This window comes from Bufo bufo, chromosome 2 (assembly GCF_905171765.1).
Source record: "Bufo bufo chromosome 2, aBufBuf1.1, whole genome shotgun sequence".
NCBI classification, from domain to species: Eukaryota; Metazoa; Chordata; class Amphibia; order Anura; family Bufonidae; genus Bufo; species Bufo bufo.
This window is the reverse complement of record NC_053390.1, coordinates 580,142,961-580,159,513: the sequence shown is the minus strand read 5'-3', so window position 1 is coordinate 580,159,513 and position 16,553 is coordinate 580,142,961. Positions and strand designations below refer to the sequence as shown.

The 16,553-nt window shown below is 45.6% G+C and overlaps 1 protein-coding gene across 1 annotated transcript in view; it reads left to right on the top strand.

Annotated features, from left to right (window-relative positions):
- The first annotated feature begins 5,211 nt into the window (after nt 1–5,211).
- Nucleotides 5,212–16,553, top strand: part of UBE2D3 (ubiquitin conjugating enzyme E2 D3) — a 47,907-nt gene continuing 36,565 nt past the window's right edge. Inside the window, exon 1 of the mRNA XM_040418223.1 lies at nt 5,212–5,588. Within this exon, the coding sequence (XP_040274157.1) occupies nt 5,565–5,588 (24 nt within the window). The 5' untranslated portion in view covers nt 5,212–5,564. The remainder of the gene's footprint in view (nt 5,589–16,553) is intronic.

Genomic DNA, 16,553 nt, shown 5'->3' with positions numbered 1-16,553 from the left:
TTATTTTTTGTCACAAGTTAGTGGAAAATGATGATTTTTTTTTTTTTTTTTTTTTTCATACAAAGTCTCATATTCCACTAACTTGTGACAAAAAATAAAAACTTCCATGAACTCACTATGCCCATCAGCGAATACCTTGGGGTCTATTCTTTCCAAAATGGGGTCACTTGTGGGGTAGGTATAATGCCCTGGTATTTTAGGGGCCCAAATGTGTGGTAAGGAGTTTGAAATCAAATTCTGTAAAAAATGACGAGTGAAATCCGAAAGGTGCTCTTTGGAATATGGGCCCCTTTGCCCACCTAGGCTGCAAAAAAGTGTCACACATCTGGTATCTCCGTACTCAGGAGAAGGTGGGGAATGTGTTTTGGGGTGTCATTTTACATATACCCATGCTGGGTGAGATAAATATCTTGGTCAAATGCCAACTTTGTATAAAAAAATGGGAAAAGTTGTCTTTTGCCAAGATATTTCTCTCACCCAGCATGGGTATATGTAAAAAGACACCCCAAAACACATTCCCCAACTTCTCCTGAGTACGGAGATACCACATGTGTGGCACTTTTTTGCAGCCTAGGTGGGCAAAGGGGCCCATATTCCAAAGAGCACCTTTTGGATTTCACTGGTCATTTACCTACTTACCACACATTAGGGCCCCTGGAAAATGCCAGGGCAGTATAACTACCCCACAAGTGACCCCATTTTGGAAAGAAGACACCCCAAGGTATTCCGTGAGGGGCATGGCGAGTTCCTAGAATTTTTTATTTTTTGTCACAAGTTAGTGGAAAATGATGATTTTTTTTTTTTTCATACAAAGTCTCATATTCCACTAACTTGTGACAAAAAATAAAAACTTCCATGAACTCACTATGCCCATCAGCGAATACCTTGGGGTCTCTTCTTTCCAAAATGGGGTCACTTGTGGGGTAGTTATACTGCCCTGGCATTCTAGGGGCCCAAATGTGTGGTAAGGAGTTTGAAATCAAATTCTGTAAAAAATGACGAGTGAAATCCGAAAGGTGCTCTTTGGAATATGGGCCCCTTTGCCCACCTAGGCTGCAAAAAAGTGTCACACATCTGGTATCTCCGTATTCAGGAGAAGTTGGGGAATGTGTTTTGGGGTGTCTTTTTACATATACCCATGCTGGGTGAGAGAAATATCTTGGCAAAAGACAACTTTTCCCATTTTTTTATACAAAGTTGGCATTTGACCAAGATATTTATCTCACCCAGCATGGGTATATGTAAAATGACACCCCAAAACACATTCCCCAACTTCTACTGAATACGGAGATACCAGATGTGTGACACTTTTTTGCAGCCTAGGTGGGCAAAGGGGCCCACATTCCAAAGAGCACCTTTCGGATTTCACTCGTCATTTTTTACAGAATTTGATTTCAAACTCCTTACCACACATTTGGGCCCCTAGAATGCCAGGGCAGTATAACTACCCCACAAGTGACCCCATTTTGGAAAGAAGAGACCCCAAGGTATTTCGTGATGGGCATAGTGAGTTCATGGAAGTTTTTATTTTTTGTCACAAGTTAGTGGAATATGAGACTTTGTAAGAAAAAAAAAAAAAAAATCATCATTTTCCGCTAACTTGTGACAAAAAATAAAAAGTTCTATGAACTCACTATGCCCATCAGCGAATACCTTAGGGTGTGTACTTTCCGAAATGGGGTCATTTGTGGGGTGTTTGTACTGTCTGGGCATTGTAGAACCTCAGGAAACATGACAGGTGCTCAGAAAGTCAGAGCTGCTTCAAAAAGCGGAAATTCACATTTTTGTACCATAGTTTGTAAACGCTATAACTTTTACCCAAACCATTTTTTTTTTATCAAAGACATGTAGAACAATAAATTTAGAGCAAAATTTATATATGGATGTCGTTTTTTTTGCACAATTTTACAACTGAAAGTGAAAAATGTCATTTTTTTGCAAAAAAAATCGTTAAATTTCGATTAATAACAAAAAAAGTAAAAATGTCAGCAGCAATGAAATACCACCAAATGAAAGCTCTATTAGTGAGAAGAAAAGGAGGTAAAATTCATTTGGGTGGTAAGTTGCATGACCGAGCAATAAATGGTGAAAGTAGTGTAGGTCAGAAGTGTAAAAAGTGGCCTGGTCTTTCAGGGTGTTTAAGCACTGGGGGCTGAGGTGGTTAAGGATACTTTCACACTAGCATTTTTGCTGGATCCAGGGTTACTGATAATGCAACCGTCTGCATCCGTTATGAACGGATCCGGTTGTATTATCTTTAACATAGCCAAGACGGATCAGTCATGAACTCCATTGAAAGCCAATGGGGAACGGATTCGTTTTCTATCGTCTTGATCAGTTTCCCAGGACGGAAAGCAAAAATACATATTAGAGTTTGCTCTCCGGTCTAGGAACGCAACTAAACGGAACGGAATGCATTTTGGAGCATTCCGTTCTGTTCAGTCCCCATTGACAATGAATGGGGACAGAACTGAAGCGTTTGTTTTTTCGGTATTGAGCCCTTATGATGGATCTTAATACCGGAAAACTAAAACGCTAGTGTGAAAGTAGCCTAAGGCGTTTTGGCTTTCCGTTTGTGTGATCCATCATGGGCTCTCACAAGCGGTCCAAAACGGATCAGTTTTGTCCTAATGCATTCTGAATGGAAAAAGATCTGCTCAGAATGCATCAGTTCAGTCTCCATTACACTCTGGAGGCGGACACCAAAACGCTGCCTGCAGCGTTTTGCTGTCCGCTTGACGAAACTGATCCGTCCTGGCACACAATGCAAGTCAATGGGGACAGATCCGTTTTCTCTCACACAATAGAAAACGGATCCGGCTCCCATTGACTTTCAATGGCGTTCATGATGGATCCATCTTGGCTAGGTTACAGATGATACAAAAGGATCCGTTCATGACAGATGCATGCTGTTGTATTATTGTAACGGATCCGTTTTTGCAGATCCATAACGGATCCGCCCAAAACGCGAATGTGAAAGTAGCCTAAGTCTTTTGCTTCCTCTAAGAGAAATCGACTCCTCTAGTACTGGAGATCTGTGAAGAATAAACTTGAACTCCCTTTTTGAACAGAATGAAGCACTGGATTGCTAAGTGAAAGGTATCATTACATTCAGCTGAGCTAGTCCTAGAAGGCATGTTGTCTGGTTTAAAGGGAACCTGTCATGTTGATCATGATGTTTAAGCTGCAGGCACATGTTATAGAGCAGGAGGAGCTGAGCAGACTAACAAAGTTTTATGGTAAAAGATTCTTTTACTTTTAATTTATAAATTTACATTCCCGCTCATTCTGGTTTTGAAGTCAAGAAGACGGTCCTACCAGTGATTGACAGCCATCTCTGTATGCACAGTCATAGAGGGAAGGCTGTCCTCACTGATAGGACAGTCTCCTCGACTTCACAGAAGATTAGTAGTCCTAGAAGACTCATCTGTTTTGTATCCTTACAAGCGCAATGTTCTGTAAGACAAAAATAGTTTCAAAAGTCCTGACCAGATCAGTGTCTGCAGGAGGGGTCTAGCTGGTAGGAGCTAACGCTTTTCTTTTTTTTTTACTTAATGCCGCCTCCTAGAGCCAGTTGCTATATCCATGGTCTTCTGTGTCCCCCAATGACGAGAGGATGAAACAAGGGCTACTTACCTCACCATCCCCAGTCCACTCCTGATGTTAAACAGGTCCCTACTTCCTGGTCCTTCATGACACACAGGAAACGTCAGCTTAGCCATTCACAGGTCGAGGCCTGTAATCAGCTGAGTGGACATACCTGTGTGTCCAGAGGGACAACGAGAGGGTCCTGGAAATAAGGAATGTCGATATGAACATAACCTAATGGGATTTTATGAAAATCCACTGCGGTTGTTAACATTGGATACCGCCTAGGCCCGTTTCATATTTGTGGTAAACAGATCAGTCCGGGAAAAGCCTAGCAGACCAGGTTATACCAGCCGGTGGAGTTTCGGCTGCTAACCGGCGGTCAGATGAAAACTGCAGCGTACAGCGTTGTCAGGCCGCTCCTCGGCACATTTACTGGGTTGTGGCAGGCTCTCCGCTGGTCCTATTATAGTGAATGGGGGCCGGACAGTACCTCAGCAACGCCCGGTTTACCGTTTCTTACGGGTTAGTTCAACTGAATGGGGCTAAACTACAAGCGGACACCGGCCATGGCTTTGTGTGGTTGCTGTCCGCACAGCCCGTGTACTTCAGAGCTTCCTCCTGTTGAAAACAATTGGAGGCACACACCACGTGGCCTCCACCAAGATTTCTATGGCAGATTGCGCTGTGTGAACGAGCCCTTACTGTACACATGGTTATTGTATTATCAGTTTTTACATTCACTAATCTGTAGTTTTTTTTACAGTTCTGGACAGATTTTCATTTCCAAAACCGTATTACCACGCGGTTTACGAGATGTGTTGCTCTCCGTCCCTTTCTTCCAGTGTCATTGTGTTTTCCCTCCACATAAAGGACAGATATTGTCACCCTACCTCTCATTATTCCTACTATTTCTGTTTTGCCCTTTAATTCACGAAAAATGACTTTAGCCTCGAATTAAAAAGCGTGTAGTGAGACTAATTGGCCGTTCTGACGAGGCAGACAAGTGAGCACGCTCACACAGAGATAAAACTTGTGGAGGACTCCCGCCACTTCAACGCAAGGCGCCATGCCTTAGACGGCGGTTACAATATGCCGCTCTGACGTCACAATCGTCGGACACGCCCACTCTGTGCCCGCGCCTAGCAACAAACTCGCGCTCTTCTGGACGTTTCTGTGACGCATCGGGCGCGCGCCTCATGTTCCACAAACGCCCCTCCTACCCTCAACCCGCGGTGGATAATGTGGTATAATGGCAGCCGTACATCAAGAGCCTAAGCCCTGCCAGCGGCTACGGTCACTCTGGTTTACTCAGAGACCACCCTTTTCCTCCCGCCACGTCATTCAGCCGGTGACGCACCGCCGCACCTCGTTGCATAACACTAGACTCCGCCATTAAAAGCAGAGTAGAAAAAAAAAAAAAAAAAGCAAGGGTGTGAGAAGCGCCGCTTCCGCTCGTCCACCGTCAGCGTGACATCACTCTTCACACATTGCCATGTTTTGTTCTTCCCACAGCTGTCAACCCCACTCGCAGCGGCCACCAGCACGTCTGCTGGACCCGCCCCCAAGCTGGCGCCTTGCGTTTCGCAACCACGTGACGCCACATGGGCGTGACTTGCGTGAAAAGGAAGAGAGCGCGCTACATAGCCGCAGCTCAGCCTGTGACGTAGAGGTGTGCGTGGCCGGGCCAGCCCGAAGGTGGTAGCGACTAGCTGAGGACAGAGCCCTATTGCGGGGGGAGGGGCGAATAGAAAGAAAAACATAGAGACACCCGGTGGGTTAGATAATTGATATCAGACACCCGCCTTCATTCGCCCCCTGAGACGTGTGTGGGCGGCTCCGGGTTGTAGCGTGTCCCGGATATTGTAGGGGGGGCACCACCACCTCCTCTTCTTTCTCCGCCTCTTCCTCGGCTCTCTCCTCCTCCGCCCAGCTCGCCCGAATACCCGCCCGGCACCGGCAGCAGCGAGAGCATCATGGCGCTGAAGCGGATCCACAAGGTGAGGGGCTGGCGACTGTGTAGCTCTCCCGTGTACGTACATATGTGCTGCTACTCAGGGAGGCGACGGCTCGGGCCTCCTGCGATATCCGCCCTGCGCAACACCCGCCGGGTCACCCTGCTGTTCTCCTCACACTAGACGGCCGCAGGTGAGAGGGGGTGTCGTGGGGCGGCGCGGGGTCTGTGCGGTGCGTGCGCACAGTCCCCTCCTGTGGCCTCCCATCCCCCACGCCGTTACCTACCCCGCGGTAGGTTATGTGTGTGATACCGCTGTGTGTGAAGGAGTGCCCCTCGTGGAGCAGAGCCGTGTCCGTCCACAGCCCTGCTGCTCCCTCCCATGGCTGAGCCCGCAGTATAAGATGGCGGCGCTGCCTCTGTGTTGTTGCCGCACACAGCGCGCTGGGTAACACTGGCACTGCCCTCACACAGCCGCCATCCCCGGGTCTACACGGCGGTCACCCCGCCGCATAATGCCGGCCACACGTGAGCCCGCCCGGCCGTGCAGGCCGCAGAACCGCGTCATCCCCGCCTGGAGCAGGCCCGCGTTCACACCGATGACAGAGCTCACTTTGCTGAAGCCGCATATACAATCGCCATACTTCCTCCTTTGTGTTCCGTGTGTACCTCAGAGTTCACTTCCTTATAGACCCACTGAGTGTTATGGAGGGATGCCTGCCTTATGGTAAAATGGAGGGTAGGCAGGGAGCCTAGTGCCTGGCTTTCTGGCCAGTGTTCCTCATAGATCCTTATGTCTGTAAAGATCAGATCGCCCCCTGACCCGGCCTCAGTCTATGGTAGGCTCCAGTAATTCCTCCCTCAATTACAGGTGAGCTGGCAATCATCAGGAGGGGAACAGGTCCTTCCCAATAATTGCCTGCTCCTCACGGGAGGTGAGGGTTGCTTTTAGATGGGGGGGCGATCACTGCCACAGATTCCTGTTCTATTGCCTAGAAACCATGATCTTGGTATCCACATAAACAGTGATCGTCCATCCGCCGATCGGCAGTGTCTTTACACAGGTCCGTTATAGGGAATGTGCGTTCACAACCGTGGATGTGGACCGTCACCATACAATAGGCAGGATCGGCAGTTACCTGGCATCTGCCGCTACGATCGAACGTGAAGGACACCCTTAGGCCTCGTTCACATTGCCGTGTTTCACTGTCTGTATTTAATCTAGTTTCTGCTGTCCATGGGTCGGTGAGAGAAATCAGGGAGATGTGAGCAAGTTTTTGTCTGTGACGTGGACCAAACGCGACCGTTACAGTCTACGCATCCGTGAAGATTGGACACAACACGGGTGGCAGCTGTTTGGTCCGGTTTTCACTGACAGGAGGTTCTTTTGAAATTAACTTTCAGCTGAGTAGTGTCCGTGGAATATGGATGACACACTGAGGGCAAAAACTGACACGGTCCAAACACTGATCCTTCAAACATTTCCATGGACATCAACCGGACATAAAAAATGTGAACAAGTCCAGAGTGTGGCGCTCTTGTGGCGTTCACAGGTCTTTTCTTTTGGTTGGACTTTGTTCACATTTTGTGGTGGCTTCCATTTAGAATGAAACTGATGCCTTGTGACAGATCCGAATGACTCATGATTACCTCTCCCTGATGAGTAGTAGTGCAGGCTGTGCTGTTCCCATCATGGTACTGGAATCCAGAACTTGGCCTCCCCTACGGGTGAGTGGGTCGGTGTCACAACTGTGGAAGTAGCTGACACAATCGTAGGGAACGAACGAGGATTAAGGGGGTCCTGTCACCCGCTTTTCCCAATTTATAGTACCAGCAGTGCCCATCAGTACATGTAACCATCACTGCCAACATGCTTCAGCGTATGTTGTGTGGGCTGTGGTGTGCGGGATGGTGACATCAGAAATCGTCTGGAAGAGGCGGGCTTGGGCACCTCAAAAAAGGAAAGCCCACCCAGCCGGGCACTTTGTGTTGGATTTCCATATCGATAAGTTCTTCTCTAGGCAGCGACTTCACACCCTGGTGATGCACAGCTATGTTGGCAGTGGTGGGTACACGTTCTGCTGGGCATTACTGGTACTGGGAAAAGTGGGTGGCAGATTCCCTTTATTTTCTGGACATCTTTAGGCATCACGGCTTTTGGATCCACCAAAATTGTATGTTGCTGGCATCCATTAGTCTTTTTGGGAAATCCTGATTTGCTGTAGCTATTTTATCTTTGTCTTATTTGCAGGCTGAAGGTGACCACCTGGAAGATATGTTTGGGTGGTATCTCATTACACACAGCAGGCTTTTAGCCCAAAGCGAGAGTTGGATCCAGCAGAAAGGAGAAGATTCATCTGATATTCCCTCTGCTACCGGAAGAAATGCCTTATTTGTGACCAAGTGCACAAATTGGGTGCATCTTCCATCAGTCTGTGCACCTAAACAGAAATCTACGACCGCTCCGAGCCGCCCTAGGTTTCTGGCTTCATTTACACCAGAGCACTTGTGTACATGAAGGTAACAGTGCCTGACCTGCACCCTCCTCCCCCTCCCATCTGGAAAGTGGCAAGGGCTTTGTAAGAACTTTAATTGTGACAAAATCTTGTTGCCATGGCATTCAAAAGTTTGCACGCCAGAAAAAGTAGCATGGGGAAATGATAAATTCACAAGACAGTGGGCAGCCGGGGAGACTCTGGCCGTATGTCGGCTGCGTCTGACTGCATCAGTGTTTTCTGACCGTTCCTATCTGATTGTGGGTCTATTGTACTGTACTCACGTGAGTACAGTAGATCAGCGATCATATACTGCTATGATGCAGTCAGCTTGTGTCGGGATCCAAGGTCCGTCCTTATTTCTCATTCCAATCATCTTCTGGATCAAACAGACTGCATCACAAAGCTGTGTCTGACCAGCCTTGTAAGGGCATTTTGAGGTTACAGCAAGTGGGGGTCTCCTCTATCTTGGTTAGAAATGAGTGCTTTGCCATGCTGACATGTTACTAAATGGGTGGCCCCATGTTTCAGTGAACCAAGGGGAAATGGTATGAGCGAAGCCTTTGCTCTTCTGCTGGCAACAGCGGTCAGCTGTACTGTGAGGCCACACTTCGTGGCCAAGACTCGGAAGATGGACTTACTGCAGACTGGCACCTATTGTAGCTGCGTTGTAGAACCACAGGCTTGTGCAGTTCAGTCACACATTGGCATTACGCTGGCCATATATTGGGGCAGTGATCGGGTAATTGCCCCATGTAAATGTGCGGTCAACTGATGGGTGAGCAAATGCTCATCTTTTAGGTGACAGTCATTTGCTTAGGGATTTGCTGCCAGCAAACAATGAATCTGTATAGGGATGATGTGACTGCAGATCTCCCCGCTCCACAATCAGACAACCAGTTGTCAAGTCATTCGTCCAAACAATCGCCCATCAATATGCCAGACTAAACTGGGAAATAAGTGGCTTCATGCAAAGTGGTCAACGGATTCCATTCAGGCGACTGTAGACGGTAGTGATCTGTCAGCTGTCACAAGATGGCTGAAATGGTCCAAATTGTCATTTTTGACCAGCTTATTTTTTTTCTTGTTTGGGTAGCATTACTCCACGGGTATTTAGTCTGTCTGAACGGGGTATCGCAGAGATGACTCCTAAGCATGGAAAGAGTCCAGCAAGATGTCCATATACTTGCTTGATGGTCCTCATGGTCTAACCTTGGCTGTAAGGTTATTGTAACATCTCACCGAGCGTGTACAACTATAGGTTCTGCAGTGTCTTGGAACATCTGAAACCTCAGGGTTCTCACACGAGTGCAGGTTACAGAACAGAAATCCTACATGGATTTTCGTGCAGATTTCTGTGTTTGTGCATCAAAATCGGCATGTGTTACTTAATTTTTTTCATTTTTGTGGATTTGCCCCGATCTCACCCATTGCGTTGTAAAATCGCACAAATAATTGACATACGGCAGATTTCAAAATCCGCACGACAGGTCAACTTCTGCGCACACACATACAAAAAAAAAAGCAGTGTACCTGAGATTTGTCCTGCTGGCGCTGTGCTATGGCCTTATCCTGCCTGTGTGGTGGTATCTTAATTTTTTAAAATCCATATTTGTTTTTTTGATGTCAGGCTCACTTTCATGGATACATACACAGGACAGTCGGTGTGTAGTCTTGGGTGTAGATTTTAGAATCCTGAGTAGTATAGTTTTTATTTTTTTATTTTTTTTATAGAGCGAACATAATGGGCTTTATCAATATCAGTTGGCATTAGGATTTTTAGAAATGTGTATCCTACTAGGTTCAGCATCTAAAGCCAACATAGCCTAACATGCAAGACTTGTCCCACCTGTCCCCTTATAGCCCCCTCCAAACAGTGTAAGTTCTCCTCACTTATGCTCTATGGTGTTTCTTTATGACATCATAAGACCTTCTGACTGACCCCATAGACTTGTAATTGGGTCTTTTGGGATTCTGCATACTGTTATTCTAATCTTAATGTCAAAATATAATAGAATCCTAGGTTGAAACCCTGGCGTGGGGATCTAATAGTGAAATGGCCCAGACACCATTCATCCATGCAAACTTCTAAATGTATAGCTATATATCTCTAGATCAGGGATCAGCAGTCTCTGGCACTCCCAGTATCCTCATTTCACTCCAATGCTGCAAAGTACATGCGCATGCTGGGAGTTGTAGTTTTACAGCAGCTGCAGTTCTGATCCCTGCTGTAGATAGTGGAGAAGGATATTGTGTGGACATTGCATACCGTATGTATCTCAGGCTATGTGTGAAGAGCGGTGTGGTAAAGGTCATTTCAGTGCATCCTCGGAGGTGCGGCTGCTTGACTCATGTATGCTCCTGCCCACCCACAGAAAGCGGGAAGCAAGTCCTCCAGATATTGTAAGTAAAGCGTTTTTTAAATTCATCTTATTTCTACAATGCATTTAAAGGGGAGTTCTAACATGGCATACACTGCTCAATTCAGCAAGTGATTGTCCTTCCTGGTAATCATCTGCTCGTTATTGAAGGAGACTGCTGAATGCAGCGATCTCCTCCACAGTATGGGGAGGAGCAATCACGATTGCCATGGTTTGTCCCCATAATGAATCATTGAATCATCTTACTCGATTGGCACCTTTACATCGGCAGATACTCGTTAATGAGTGTTCCTGTGAACGCTTGGTAACTATGATCTGCCTAATGCTCGGGCAGTGTAAAGGGGCCGTTAGACATATTGAATGGAGTGCTGATGAGTTTTTCGGCAGTAGCTCTAGATCCAGAAGTAGACCGTTCCGGGTTTCCAAAAAATTAGGCAGCACTCCAAATCAAAGTGAAACGTGATGACCCAATTTATTCCCAGGCAACGTTTCAGCCCACTCAATGAGGCCTATATAATTTTTTACTTTTTTGCAATGGTGAGGCTTTAATTTGGTTCCATCCAAAAGCTAGTACCCTATTTTTCGCCCATAAGGTTTTAGAGGAGGACCATAAGAAAAACGTCATTACACCACAGCTCCAATCAGATCCCTAATGTTAATAAGACCTCAGCTCAGACCCAAATGTGAATGACCCCCCCCAATCAGACCTCAGATGAGACCTCTATGCTTCATATCAGCCCCCAGCCACTATTCAGCAACCCCCATTGCCTCAGATGACAAAATAAATAAACCACTTGCCTCTCCTGCTCCGCTCCTCTCCTCCAGCGCGATCCTCTTCATCCTGCCATTGGTTGTGCTGTGAACTGGCGCACACAGCATGAGGTCACAGTGCTCCCAGCCGAGGACCAGGAAGCGGTGAGTACAGAGCCTTCACCACTTCTCGGTCCTCCGGTACTAATGAGCATTCCATAATGGAAGCGCTCAATAGTATTCGCCCATAAGACGCATTTCCCCCTCCCACTCTGGGGCGTCTGAGTTTTATATTTGTGTGGGTCGACAACCATATTTTGCGGGATATGGACACATTACTAGGGTGCCATACATTTATGTAACTTGCTTCCATGTTAGTGGGAGGATGCTCTTGATACAGGCGGGTTATGAGGGTATTTTTGCTGTAATACTTTTTGAAGGGTGGTTTATTCATTATTTTTTTTCCCTACCTGGTTATATTTTTACGGATTTAATTTTTTTCACTTATTGCCGTGGTGCTTGGGAAAGCTGAGATGGCATGATCTGTACCCTTCCAGCATCCCCTGCTTAAAAGGATTGCTGGGAGGGTACAGATCACAGCTGGAAGCCCCCTACATCATTGTGACGAAGGGTTTCCATGGCAGTGGATTCTTTTCCAGTGTCACATTCAGTTCTCACTTTAAGCCCTGTGTTGGGCCTGTTTCAGACTTGCATTGTTGTTTTCCAGTATTGATGTCCTGCAGAGAATCTCAAAACTGGAATAAAAAACGGTTCCGTTTAGTCCTAATGCATTATGAATGGAAAGAGATCTGTTCCGGCAGCTTTCCGTTTTGTGACCGAACGCTGCAAGCTGTGGTTTTGTTTGGTGATGGAAACTAAACAAACTGGATCTGTCATGAAAAACAATGTAAGTCAATAGTGACTGTTTTTTTTTTTTTTTTGTATTTAGTGACTGATCCGGTTTGTTCTGTATTGATTTTCCCACAACTGCGTCCTAACAGAATGGATGCATCCTGATGTGGAAATGAACAGATCTGTTTAATTCCGGTTTTCAGATCCTCTGCCGGAATTAACGTAAGTGTGAAACAGGCCTTAAGCATTTTGGCTCCCTGAGACTTTCAGTCCAAGCACTTTTAGTTTCCCTTTTTAATATGCACCCTGGCTGAACATTGTTAAAACCGGCGTAAAGGAAGAATATCCTAATTGTGCCCACAACCATAACTGCAAGGAACTAAGAGGGTTATCCAGTCCTGATATAGCCTCCTGGTGCTCCAGTGTACAGTATCGGCCTGGTTGTCTTGTACATTGAACAAGCCCTTCTGGTGGTAAAGGTAAAATAAACATGGAGTCCTGTAATTGCTTTAACCCCTTCTACTCCGCGCCATTTTTTGCAAATCTGACGTGTCGCTTTGTGGTAATAACTTTAAAACTTTTACTTATTTATCCAGGCAATTCTGAGATGGTTTTCTCGTCACAGATTGTACTTCGTGACAGTGGTAAAAATGAGTAAAAAAAATGTTCATTTTTATTTATAAAAAAATATCAAATTTACCAAAAACTTGGGAAAATTTGCAAATTTCAATTTCTCTACTTTTATAATAGTACCTTCAAAAATAGTAATTACTTTACATTCCTCATATGTCTACTTCGTTTGGATCATTTTGAAAATGACATTTAATTTTTTTGGGACGTTAGAAGGCTTTAGGGTACTTTCACACTAACGTTATTCTTTTCCGGCATTGAGTTCTGTCCTAGGGGCTCTATCCCGTAAAAGAACAGATCAGTTTTATCCTAATACATTCTTAATGGAGAGCAATCCGTTCAGGATGTTTTCAGCTCAGTCTTTTTGACTTTTCAGGACTGAGATAATACCGCAGCATGCTGCGGTTTTATCTCCGTCCAAATTTTTGGAACACTTGCCGAAATTCCGGATCCGACATTTTTTTTCCCCCATTGAAATGCATTTATGCCGGATCCGTCCCCGAGTGTTCTGGCAAAACTGATTCGACACAGCTGTCTGCGCATGCTCAGACCACAAGAAAATGTGAAAAAAATAAGTGCCGGATTCGTTTTTCCGGATGACATTGGAGACTGATCCGGCATTTCAATGCATTTGTCATACGGATCAAATGCCATCAGGTTGCATGCGTTTTGACGAATCCGGCAGTCAGTTCCGGTGATGGATTTTGCAGGATTGGCTGTTGGGAGCTATGTCGCATATAAAGACACCCTGAGGTACCCCTGGAGTGGAAACCCCCAAAAAGTGACCCTATTCTGGAAACTACACCCCTGAAGGAATAGTTCAAGGTGTGTAGTGAGCACTTTGACCCATCGGGTGTTTCACAGAATTAGGAAACGCTTGGTTGTGAAAAGGAAAAAGTTGCTTTACACGCACATTTTTCACTTTCACAAGGGGGTAACAGGACAAAATGCACCCCATATTTTGTTACCCATTTCCCCTTGAATATGCCAACAACCCCATATGTACTTAAAAAAATGTATGGGCGCATGGCAGCGCTCTAGAGTTAAACAGCTAAATATGGATTTAGCTGACCTGAATTGGCAGACATGGATTTTAGGTGCCATGTTGCATTAAATAAATTCCTGAGGTCCCCAGAAATGAAAAACCCCAAGAAGTGACCTCATTTAGGAAAAAGCACCCCCATACGAACATTTTAAAGGGCTTCTGTCACCCCACTAAACATATTTTTTATTTTTTTTTGTGTACTTATAATCCCTATCCTGCGATATATCTATACATTGTTATTAATAATTTTCGTTCAGTAGGTATGTCAAAAAACATACTTTTATAATATGCTAATATGCAGGGCCAGTCGGAGGAGGAGATCGTGGCTGGCCCTGTCAATCAACAGGAGGGGGCGGTTTTTTGCGGCTGCTACCAGCAAGTAGACGCCCTACTTGCTGGTAGACAGGTAATTAGCATATTATAAAAGTATGTTTTTTGACATATCTACTGAACGAAAATGATTAACAACATAATGTATAGATATATCGCAGGATAGGGATTATAAGTACACAAAAAAGAGTTTAGTTGCGATACTCGACACCACGTGAAAAATATAAAACCAAAAAAGCTGCGTGCATTCCACATTTTATGGAACGCCTGGACCATAATAGAACAGTCCGATCAAGGCGACTAAAAAATGGCAAATTGCACGTTTAATTTTTTTTCTGTTACGGTGTTCACCGCATAGGAGATATTTTTAAATATTTTAATAGTTTGCACTTTTTCGGTCGTGGTGATATGTAATATTTATTTGTTTATATACACTGCTCAAAAAAATAAAGGGAACACTTAAACAACACAATGTAACTCCAAGTCAATCACACTTCTGTGAAATCAAACTGTCCACTTAGGAAGCAACACTGAGTGACAATCAATTTCACATGCTGTTGTGTAAATGGGATGGACAACAGGTGGAAATGATAGGCAATTAGCAAGACACCCCCAATAAAGGAGTGGTTCTGCAGGTGGTGACCACAGACCACTTCTCAGTTCCTATGCTTCCTGGCTGATGTTTTGGTCACTTTTGAATGCTGGCGGTGCTTTCACTTTAGTGGTAGCATGAGACGGAGTCTACAACCCACACAAGTGGCTCAGGTAGTGCAGCTTATCCAGGATGGCACATCAATGCGAGCTGTGGCAAGGTTTGCTGTGTCGGTCAGTGTAGTGTCCAGAGCATGGAGGCGCTACCAGGAGACAGGCCAGTACATCAGGAGACGTGTAGGAGGGCAACAACCCAGCAGCAGGACCGCTACCTCCGCCTTTGTGCAAGGAGGAACAGGAGGAGCACTGCCAGAGCCCTGCAAAATGACCTCCAGCAGGCCACAAATGTGCATGTGTCTGCTCAAACGGTCAGAAACGGACTCCATGAGGGTGATATGAGGACCCAACGTCCACAGGTGGGGGTTGTGCTTGCAGCCCAACACCCTGCAGGACGTTTGGCATTTGCCAGAGAACACCAAGATTGGCAAATTCGCCACTGGCGCCCTGTGCTCTTCACAGATGAAAGCAGGTTCACACTGAGCACATGTGACAGTCTTGAGACACCGTGGAGAACGTTCTGCTGCCTGCAACATCCTCCAGCATGACCGGTTTGGCATTGGGTCAGTAATGGTGTGGGGTGGCATTTCTTTGGAGGGCCGCACAGCCCTCCATGTGCTCGCCAGAGGTAGCCTGACTGCCATTAGGTACCGAGATGAGATCCTCAGACCCCTTGTGAGACCATATGCTGGTGCGGTTGGCCCTGGGTTCCTCCTAATGCAAGACAATGCTAGACCTCATGTGGCTGGAGTGTGTCAGCAGTTCCTGCAAGACGAAGGCATTGATGCTATGGACTGGCCCGCCCGTTCCCCAGACCTGAATCCAATTGAGCACATCTGGGACATCATGTCTCGCTCTATCCACCAACGTCAGGTTGCACCACAGACTGTCCAGGAGTTGGCAGATGCTTTAGTCCAGGTCTGGGAGGAGATCCCTCAGGAGACTGTCCGCCACCTCATCAGGAGCATGCACAGGCGTTGTAGGGAGGCCACACACACTACTGAGCCTCATTTTGACTTGTTTTAAGGACATTACATCAAAGTTGGATCAGCCTGTAGTGTGTTTTTCCACTTTAATTTTGAGTGTGACTCCAAATCCAGACCTCCATGGGTTGAAAAATTTGATTTCCATTTTTTTTTATTTTTGTGTGATTTTGTTGTCAGCACATTCAACTACGGTATGTAAAGAACAAAGTATTTCAGAAGAAAATTAAATTAATTCAGATCTAGGATGTTATTTTTGAGCAGTGTATTTTATATGTAAAATTGGGCAAGGGGTTGATTTAAATTTAATATTGGTGTGTGTTTTTTTTTTTTTTTTACTTAAGAACTATTTACCCCTTAGGCTGAGTTCACATGGGCGAGATTTCCGCATGGGTGCAATGCGGGAGGTGAACGCATTGCACCCGCACTGAATCCGGACCCTTTCATTTTTATGGGGCTGTGCACATGAGCTGTGATTTTTCACACATCACTTATGCGTTGTGTGAAAATCGCAGCATGCTCTATATTGTGCGTTTTCCACGCAACGCAGGCCCCATAGAAGTGAATAGGGCTGCGTGAAAATCTATTTTCATGCACGGTTGCTAGGAGACAATTGGGATGGAGACCCAATCATTATTATTTTCCCTTATAACATGGTTATAAGGGAAAATAATAGCATTCTGAATACAGAATACACAGTAAAATAGAGCTGGAGGGGTTAAAAAAAAATAAAAAATTTAGCTCACCTTTAAAAAATTATTTAACTCTCCTTAATCCACTTGCTCGGTAGCCCGGCTTCTCTTCTGTCTTCAGCTTACCTGTGTGCAGGAAAAGGAC